The 11,134-nt window shown below is 32.1% G+C and overlaps 1 protein-coding gene across 1 annotated transcript; it reads left to right on the top strand.

Annotated features, from left to right (window-relative positions):
- The first annotated feature begins 3,757 nt into the window (after positions 1-3,757).
- Positions 3,758-9,749, top strand: LOC128674291 (uncharacterized). The gene has a single exon (XM_053752777.2). It carries the CDS (start codon positions 4,737-4,739, stop codon positions 5,931-5,933), a length of 1,197 nt encoding a protein of 398 aa, XP_053608752.1. The 5' UTR covers positions 3,758-4,736; the 3' UTR covers positions 5,934-9,749.
- Positions 9,750-11,134: the final 1,385 nt, after the last annotated feature.

Raw genomic sequence — 11,134 nt, 5'->3', positions numbered from 1 at the left:
GACACAAATATACGTATTTTATGAAACTTTATCCAAGTAAAAACTTAAAAACAAACCGAGAGCTTAATGCCAGCAGTAACACAGCTAAACATTAGAAGAAACAGATAAATTTTGTGTGACGTAAATTATTATCAGTAAAATTACCGATTGGTACAAACTATCTTACTCGTACAACGATCATTTCACATCTCTGGCGGAAAAACAAACGCGAATTACGCAATTTTAAATTTAAACCTATGGCAAACATTTCATTTCACATTCTCAGTATTCACACCTTGATTACTCTGCAGATAGCTATATTTGTCACAGATTGCCTTCTAACTTTAACATTGTGCTGTTGCACTAAGCCTCAGCTAGACGATCGCATTATGCGGTAATATCGTTAAAATTTTATTGGGCCACTTACGCGGCGATATTTATGACTACCTTAGTTTATTGTTCATGCTCGAGGAGCGACAATGAATATACTCCACTGCTAACTTTACGTCGTAAATGTTCAAATCCTTTGTTCACTAAATCCCGATGATTTGGGGTAAAAGCCGCATGAGCCTGATCATAAAATGTCGTTCGGTTAAAGATCATAAACTTTCAACGTATGAAAAAACCGAAATGCTGAAACGCTCTGTTTTTGCACGACTATAACGAGATGACAGATATCCGATATGAGTGCTATAATATTCCCAATTTGTCCCAATTAGAAGTCTTTGTAATTTAAATTTCAGTTTGTAAACAGGAATACAGAATCCTATTACTTTACAAAAAAAACTTGGAATAGGTTATAAACTATAATCAGAATAAAAATTGACGACAATGATTGAAAATACGGTGGGAAAGTCTTATACAATATAAAATCCATAAAAATATTTCACTATAAAATAACCGAGTAAAATATATGACAAATTGACAAATTTACTAAGAAACTTTCCTCCAATAACAACATAACTATTATTATAAACTGAATATCGGTACCTGTCGAACAAACGCCTCTTACTTTATTTATATGAACAAAATTGCGTTTTCAAACGTATAAAATTTCACACATAGTATATAAAATTCACCTCCGAAGAGAATCATTAAATATTATGTACTACATACTACCATTAAATTTCATTATAGTTACTAAGCCCATACGCTTCTGTAATTTACCGATCGCCTGCATTAGGTAGGTATTTCTCAACTACTCGATACTTACAATATACATCAAAATTGTTGTAAATAGCCTCCCAAATAGTAGGTGCATTAGTTTACAAAGTAACTTTACGGTTACTTTGCGGTCATATACCTATAGTGCCCGTTAACTGGGTGTATAAGAGTAATAGGCAGTAAGATGGAGCTATATTCATAAAATACAAGACTATTGGGTGGTATTTTATTAAGGTCATGGGGAAAAGTTATTCCACGGTACACAACAATTGAGTTTAATGAGTATCTATCGGATTTTTTTCCCAATAATAATGGTTCAGGATTGTTTGAAGCTATTCAATTACGTACAGTATGATAAGAATTAGTACTCTTTTTTTTTCTAATTTATCTTTGTCCTTTAATATACAAACATTAAAAATCCGTTGAGGAAATCGCTCGTTAGGAGCCGACCATCGGAAAGCTTATCATGAAAACGAATGCATGAACGACGTTAAAAGATTCAACTCTGCAAGACTAGCGGAAATAGGTGAAGTTTAACTTTAGATTCGAATAGAGACACATGTGACAGGTATATAAAAGCTCTTAAATTTTGCTCTTAAAATTGATAGGCCTCTTTTTCCACAATCTTAAATTGTAATTTTAATTCTCACAATAATGCTGAAATAATAAAAAATATTAGTGTATCTATTTCACCCCACTTCCGGGGAGATATTAGCGTGTCGGGATGTCCGTTTCATGTAAACTTGATAACCGCCTGCTAGTATGATTTACACGCTCACTTCACGGCGGGGTTTACTTCGGGAGAGGCGACAAATTAAAAACAAAATTCTACATGCTCGCCTTAAAAAAGAGTGACATGTTTTCAGGTGTATGAGTGTATGTGTGCAAGTGTTTTTTATTCCAACATGATTCTTAATGACTAACGATGTAATGTCTCAATTACCATACATTATTTGTAATTATTTAATTAAACACTTTATTGGTCAAAATTACAAAAAAAAATTACCGGGTGATATACGCCATCATCATTATAAAATGGTAAGGTGAATAATGGTCTCGTATATATTAAAGAAAGTGTAACATGAAAATAAAGAAACCTATAAGATTTTCATTTCATTTGTCCCACCCAAGAAATTCTACTCGGAACAATGTGAACTTGGTCAAATTCATTCCGGTTGCATCTTTTTGAGTCCCATCTATATTAATCTAGTAGAGTAATCGGCCATTTAGTGTTATCTTTTTATAGATGTAGTATAAGGGTATGTTGCACCACCAGTCAACTTTTACGATGACTTACACCGGCGCGCCACTGATGTTTAGACAAAATGGCGTAGGTACTTTGCGTTGTTCTGCGTAGGTTAAACTTAAAGTCAAGGTTGACTGATACAACTCAGCCTAAGAATTGGCCTGTATCCTTGCATATGGTTTTTGAGTGGTATGCGTATTGGTCATTTTCCTAGATTCTTCCATTTGAAAATTTCCAGACCTCTCAAAGCAACTCTAGTATAATTGTGAAATAAAGATAATGTACTCAGTTTATCGTTAAATATTTAATAAATTTATATTATCTTAACAATAAGTTGTAAGCACTTAGTTGTTGCACATAATAATATTAAACTGTCAGTATATGTCATGAAGATTCTTACCCAGATTCTTAACAATAAGCACCTAGTTGTTGCACTACCGTAATAATATTAAACTGAAAGTATATCATGAAGATGTACTCATATTAATATGCCTCATTTTAACTTGTAATGTTCAAACAACAGGCTTCGGGACTCAAAGCTGTCAATGAAACCGGGAGAATGATAGAGAGATCTGAAGAGAAATCCACCAATAAACCGCTCATACAACATGGCCTTTGAGTTTCTCAACTTTTGTCTCTATTTACCGCATATGGGATAAAGGTCCCTTATGAGATGAATACATACATGTGATATCTATTATATGTATATAATATAATTACTTTATATTATATGTATACTGATTCCTAAAATCAAACTGTAATATAAATGAATGAATCCAAAATTCACGGATGGCGCTTGCATTGCGCTGCGAGCTGAAGGACATTTTTACACAAGTTTTCGTATTTAAAAACGAAACGAAAAACATTTTACGACGATTCACAAATTCAGGAATGTGTCGCCCTAGTTAAACGACGTGGTCCAGATACTAAATGCCGTGATGTATCATATGTTAAAGTTAATAAGATTTTTTTTATTGCGTGGTCCAAGTAAAGAGTTTCGAATATTTTTATGAATGAAGCATATACAAACTCGTAATGAACCACTGCAAAAATATATTTTAAAAACTTTCTTTTTTTTCTGCTATAGGGCAAGTATGGCATGAATAAGTTATATCAGATGCCTTTAGGTCACTTTTGAAACGACTGGCGACGTCTGACACCAGTGTCAGCAATTCACACTCTCAAAAAGAAGAAATTACATAAATATTATGTGTACGAAATTAAATACCAAAATGGTATATAGTTGGGGTTGGGACTCCACCAAAGCTGTGTAATGCAGAGCGATGTATCAAACAACTAATAGAATTCCATCGCGCTTACATTTTAGGGTTCAACATTTGTAATGGGTTTACAACGATCCTTCTGTGAGGTTAGACTAAGTACCTATTTAATCTTCTATTATGTTAATCTTTGTACCACCTATATAATTGTGTTATTCCTTCAAATATAGTAGTATTATTCGAGCATTCACTCGTTTCATTTACCTGACTACGTCACACCCTTATATGGCGACCCTGCCTATGGAATCTTCCACCGCGCCGCGAATTTGAGACGTTACTCGTGTAATCGTTAATAAGGACAATGGAAAAGTACCAGTTCTATCTTTGTTTCGGACTAAACGCTAGTGTACACGTGAATAAAAAATTTCACAAAAATAATGGGCTCCCCACAGTCTAAAGAAGAAACCCTGGTCATCCAGAATGCTGCGGCTGGCGATAATAAAGCAACTACAGAACAAATTCGCTTTCATATGAGCACCACAAATATTATCCTGTGTGTTATCCTGTTAATTATACTGTGTGGCGTGCTGTTCTTCATATATCGACTATATAGAAAATGCCATAGAAAATGGATTGTTAAGGAGATAAATCGGGCGACTATAAGAAGATCACTTTTCCGGCGACAGTTGGAAGACCTTAACCCACCCCAAAAAATCTATTCAAAAGAAATGGTGTAAAAAATAAATAAAAATAAAAGTGCATAAATATATTTCAAAAGTGAAAATTTATTATATAAAAATAAATATTAAAAAAAAAAAAAAAAAAAGTGAAAATAATAAAATACAATAATCTACTTAAAAAAAAAAAAAAAAAGTATCTTAAATATATAATCAAATATCCTAATAATAATTTTATGTACGAGATATAGGTCACCGGTAAGGAATGCAGCGACTTTCCATATACGGACGGACGGATGATGCACTGTGACTGAACTTTGGACTTGATAGTGTTAATTGTAATCGCGATTATATTTTAAAGTCTATTTTTATTTATTTTTTAATGTGTTATGTTCTTTATGTGCACAGGTACAAGAATATTTTACTCTACGTTATGGTGGTAAGTGACTAATGGAAACTATTATATCATTGTATGAGGAATTAAAGAAAATTAGAGTATATTTAATTAAATTAGGAGCCAGTCGAAGAACGGAAAAAGTGTTAGTAAACAAATTAAATGAGATTAATGCAATCTATGAGAAATATGAGACGTGGCTGATAGGTTTTGAAGAAAAACTTAAGAGAAAATATTATAGTTCGGATGATATTATATTAATCAAAAATTATTGTAGTCGATTTTTAGAGTTACTTGAAAATATTTTAGTGTTGTGTAATAGTGATAAGCCGAAGTCATCGTTCAACATGAATTCTTTTGATTTAAAAACGGCGTTAAATCTTTTACCTATTATGACAAATGAGGAGTCGAATACAAAACAGTTGATTGATAACATTGAATATTATAATACTTTATTGAAAGAAGATACATGTAAACAAAATTTAATTAATTTCGTATTAAAAAGTAGGCTTTCTCCTGAAGCTAAGTTAAAATTAAAATCAAAATATGAATCAGTTAATGAGTTAATTATTGATATGAGAAATGTATTATTGTGTAAGAAAGCTGCAACGGCAATACAAAATAAATTACAAAAAATTAGACAAAATGACTTGTCAATTGCTGACTATGGTAAAGAAATAACGGAACTATTTGTTGATTTAACGATAACGCAAGCTGACGGGAATGATCAATGCTATAAAATATTAAAACCTATTAATGAAAAAATGGCTGTTAAGCAATTTGCTGACGGCTTGCGTAATCGTCGACTTAGTACGATTATTTCTGCCAGGAATTATAGTTCACTTAAAGATGCTGTACAGGCAGCCCAAGATGAAGAAGTATCAATTCCTTCAACATCTGGAGAAATCATGGGTATGTACAAGAAACCATACCATAATAAATATTTCAACAATGGTTCAAATTATTATAGAAGCTGGCGTGGAGGACGTTGCCGCTATCCTGTACATAGAGGAAGAGCTCGAGGACAGCAAGCAGCTCATCTAGCTTCTCGAGGACAAGGGTCACGAGGTCAGTACACGCGAGGAAGTAGCGGAGGTCCACAGCAGAGAGGTAAATTTTTTAATTCAACTAGAGGAAATCAAGGGATGCGTAATAATCGTAATATTCATTTAATGCATGATAATGATAATAATAATTTCGAAAAATTTGAAGAGTCAGAACTTTCTTTGAATCAGTTTTTTCGTGAGGAATAGTGAAAAATTTATTTTAGCCAGTGATAGTAATTGTTATATTTCTTTACTTTCATCATCATGTAATAATTATAACAAAAAATATTTTTTAGTAGATTCTGGAGCATCAATATCGGCATGTACGTATAAACATGCTATAGAATGTAACATTCCAATCCATAAGGAGAATGTAACAGTCAACGGTTTAGGTGGAAGTGTACAAGCAATAGGATACTTATTTTTACCATTAACTTTTAATAATGAAACATTCAATCATAAGTTTTTTGTTTTTCAAAATTTACCAATTAAAGGAAGTGGAATTTTAGGCCGTGATTTTTTAAATAGATGCAAAGCTCAATTAGACTTCAGTAAAAATACTTTGACATTATTTATTAATTCGAAAATTACTTTACCTTTAATAAATACATGTAATGTTATTTTTGAGATCCCAGCTAGAAGCGAGTCAATACATTTTATACATACGGACATTAATGAAGATTGTGTCATATTATCTCAAGAAATAAAACATGGTATATTTTTAGCAAGTTCCATATGTTCACCAAAAGATGGATTGATTCCTGTTAGAATACTTAATGTTACTGAAAATGATGTTCAACTCACAGAAATAAATCCAAAAATTGATAAAGTTAGTAACTATAATATTTGTGAATTTGAAAAGTCAACGACCGATTCAAATAGAGTGAAAAAACTTTTCTCATTAATGAAATTGCAACATTTAAATATTGAGGAACAAAAAACTATTGAGAACATTTGCGCTAAATATTCAGATATATTTTACCTCCCTGGTGATAAATTAAGTACTACTGATGTATACACACATACTATTTCTGTCAAACCTAATACAAATCCAATCTTCTCAAAACAATATCGTTTGCCATACTCTCAAAAGGACGAAATTAAACGCCAAATTGATAAAATGTTAGAGGAAGGGATAATTGAACCTAGCAAGAGCGATTGGTCTAGTCCAATACTGTTAGTACCTAAAAAATCAGATTCAACAGGAGACAAAAAATGGAGGCTTGTCGTAGATTATAGGAAATTGAATAATCAGATTGAAGACGATAAATTCCCACTACCAGATATTACTGAAATTCTGGACTCGTTGTCAGGTAGCATTTATTTCACACATTTAGACTTGCATCAAGGATACTATAATGTTAATTTAGATGAAAACAGTAGAAAATTTACAGCTTTCCATTCAGGACAGTATCAGATGACACGTATGCCAATGGGACTTAAAACTAGCCCAAGTTCATTTTCCAGAATGATTACATTGGCAATGGCTGGTCTAAATTATGAAAAATGTCTAATTTATTTAGATGACTTAATTGTTTTTGGCCGTAATTTAACAATTCATAATAAAAATTTACAAGATGTTTTTGAAAGATTACGTCAGGTCAATTTAAAATTGAACCCAGTAAAATGCGATTTTCTTAAAAAAGAAATTTTGTATTTAGGTCATGTGATTTCTAATGAAGGTATAATGCCGGATCCTGCAAAAATATCTGCAGTACAAAATTATCCAGTTCCTACAAATTCAGACGAAGTAAAAAGATTTGTAGCTTTCACGAATTACTATAGAAAATTCATACCAAAATTTGCAGAAATCGCATATCCTTTAAATAAATTAACTAGAAAAGGCGTACCATTTGAATGGAATACCGAAAGTCAAAACTCTTTTGAAAAACTAAAAGAACTACTAATAAGCCCACCTGTGTTACAGTATCCCGATTTTTCGGAACAAAATAAATTTATAGTACAAACTGATGCTTCAAATAATGCTATAGGAGCAATTTTATCAAACAAAAATGGACGACCAATAGCTTATGCTAGTAGGAGCTTAAATAAAGGTGAAAAGAATTATCCAGTGATAGAAAAAGAATTGCTAGCAATAGTATGGGCTGTGAAGTATTTTCGTCCATATTTATATGGACGCCCATTTAAAATACTGACAGACCATAAACCACTAGTATACTTGTTCAATATGAGAGATCCTTCGAGTAGGCTCATGAAATTTAGAATCATATTAGAGGAATATAATTTTGAAGTAGAATATGTTAAAGGTTCTGAAAATGCAGCTGCAGATGCATTGTCTAGAATCACATTAAATGATTTAAAAGAAATGCACGAAAGTGTTATTAATGTTATGACAAGAGCGGGCGCAAGAAAATTAAATAAACTAGATTCATCGGTAGATATGGATGCTTTAGACTTGAGGCCTGATCAACCAAAGGTCGTAAGTACCCATATAAGACCGAAAGAATCAGTAGAATTAAAACTTATTGATATTAAGGGACTAAAACAATTTAAAAAAGAGGGAATTATCACAAAAGAAAATAAAATATTATGCTATATTGAAAGTAAAAGAACAATTTATGTGAAATTTCTAGATTCTCAATCACAAATGACGCGAGGCGAATTTGTGAGAGATTTAGATAATTTTTGTAATTTATTAAAGTTAGAAGAAATATACATATTAAAGAGTAAAGATAATGAAATTTTTATAGAAAAATTATTAGATAAAATAAAAAACGATAAGAATAGGTCCGGACCGCGTATATGTATTTTAAGTAATGTAAAAAGAATTGAGAATAAACATGATAGAAAAATAATTTTAAATGATTTTCATCTCTTGCCTAGCAGTGGCCATGCTGGTATGAGAAGAATGTCAAACAACATAAAGAAATATTATTTCTGGCCTGGTATTGATAAAGATGTTAGAGAATTTGTAAAACGTTGCGACAGTTGTCAACGTCAAAAACATTCAATACCAAAGAAAGAACCAATGGAAATTACTAGTACAGCGCATACTGCATTTGAAAAAGTATTCTTAGATCTTGTTGGTCCTTTGGAAAGAGATAATGATAATTATTCTTATATACTAACGTGTCAATGCGAACTGACAAAATATGTAGAAGGTTATCCCTTAATTTCCAAAAAAGCTGATGAAGTAGCAAGATCGTTTGTTAATAATTTTATTCTCAGGTATGGTGTGCCAAAATGTATAGCTACAGATAGAGGGAAGGAGTTTTTATCAGAAATTTTTCAAGAGGTATGTAAATTATTAAATATTAAACAACTCAACTCAACAGCCCACCATCACGAGTCCATAGGAGCTCTGGAAGTCACTCACAAACATTTGAATGCGTTTCTACGTATTCAAACAGAGAATCACCCGGAGATGTGGAGTAAGTGGATTCCTTTTTGGTGTTTCTCTTACAATACAGGAGTTCATACTGAAACAGATTTCACCCCGTACGAGTTGGTGTTTGGTAAGAAATGTTCTCTCCCTAGTAATCTGACAAATGATGTAGAACCTCTTTATAATTATGAGAGCTATCCACATGAATTGAAATACCGTTTGCAACTTTCTCAAAAAGAGGCTAGAAATAATTTGTTAAGAAGTAAGATAAATAGAAAGTATGTGTATGACAAAAATATTAATCCTGTAAGCTATAAGGAAAATGATTTAATTTTAGTAAAAAATAATACACCTAGTAATAAATTAGATAATATATATTTAGGCCCTTATAAAGTTATTAAGGACATACCACCAAACGTAGAGATAATAAATAAGTATGGTAAAATAGACATTGTACATAAAAACCGTACAAAACCTTATTATAAAACGTAAAAAATAGATTATATTTTATCAATTTGACTGTAAAAAAAAATATATTATATAAATTCATTTTTTTTTTCAATAAGTGCGGTGATGTGAGGTTAGACTAAGTACCTATTTAATCTTCTATTATGTTAATCTTTGTACCACCTATATAATTGTGTTATTCCTTCAAATATAGTAGTATTATTCGAGCATTCACTCGTTTCATTTACCTGACTACGTCACACCCTTATACTTCCATCCTTAGACTGTATATTTATATGGGCATAATATTTTTTGACGTTTTCAAAACCATGGTAGAATCTATAATGCCACTTATTATAGATTCTCACGGACGAGATTAGTCAAAATTACAAGTCAATCTGTCAATTCGAAGTTGGTTAAAAATAAACCACGCCCGTCGTTTATAGCTTAAATCGTGATACTGACAAGTGACCGAGTGATATATGTCTCTCGTTCAGTTTTTACTGCGGCATGATAGATTGCGGGCGAGTCACGCCGGGTCACTCATAGTGTGAACTTAAACAAGATCGATGGCTTTCCAGGGAAATATCCTGAATATCAATCGCTCTGCGTATTGGGATGCCCATCATACGGATCAGTTTTCTTTTGAGGTTTTTCTGAATGGGTAGATTTAGGGAAGCACTTTACCATGTAATTTTTTGTATGGTATTTGTCATGTTTGCTTTTATATTATTTTATTAATTTTAAAACTTAACCCGTTACCTACTGAAAACGGAATTAATTTTGTGACTAAAATAGACTAGTATTGCTATACTAAAGCTTTTCAGACACTATTGGAACAATGGAGGTACCTGATATTAAATTTATTATCGTAATTTAAAACATTATTCTAAACATCAATTAATAAAAATACCATAGCTCGGACGTTAAATTAAAAGTCAGTCATTTCACTACATTTGTAAATAGTGTCCTGAGGGGATGAGGGGACAGACGGACCAACAAGATTACGGGTAATGCGTTGATCGATGCGCACCCTAGGCTGACCTGACGTAGGCAGAATGTATAGTTGAAAGTGTAACGCTCAGAGAGCACAATGTACATTTTATTGTATTGTTTATTATGTCTGCCGTCTTCTTAGACTGCCGACTGGTTAGTCTTTTTTCTTATCTCCAAATTTCTGATTTCGTCCATAGATCTGATTCCTAATAAGATTCTTTCATTGTGTATTACCTAGTTTTTCTCTATATTTGTATCTTGTAGGTAATATAAGAAATACTCATTTATTTTATGCTGATAACAGTGTTTAAAAATACACGTGAATATTTATTGTGTTCGCGGCGAACAAGTATTCTATTCATTACTTTGCTATCTCTGTTTGTTCTAATGGTAAGGTAAAGATTATTTATTTAAAAATTATTTTTTTTAACTGTTTATAAAGAAACTCACTCAAATATTCCACGTTTTATGAATTGATTATGGCTCGCGTTTGACCACATTTTTCAGTGAGTAGGAACTGCAAATTAATTTCAGTCTGGCATTTCAAGAGGCAAGCAATGAATGCTTAATTGATCGATAGGGGGCCCTCCCAGAACTGACGCGCCGTCAAATTGCTGGA

The sequence above is a fragment of the Plodia interpunctella genome, chromosome 12 (assembly GCF_027563975.2).
Source record: "Plodia interpunctella isolate USDA-ARS_2022_Savannah chromosome 12, ilPloInte3.2, whole genome shotgun sequence".
NCBI classification, from domain to species: domain Eukaryota; kingdom Metazoa; phylum Arthropoda; class Insecta; order Lepidoptera; family Pyralidae; genus Plodia; species Plodia interpunctella.
Note: the sequence above shows the minus strand (reverse complement) of the source record. Positions and strands in the feature narration are given on the sequence as shown.

What these genes read in the sequence shown, in the direction of transcription:
- LOC128674291 (XM_053752777.2), top strand. Translation starts at nt 4,737, where the DNA reads ATGGAAACTATTATATCATTGTATGAGGAATTAAAGAAAATTAGAGTA.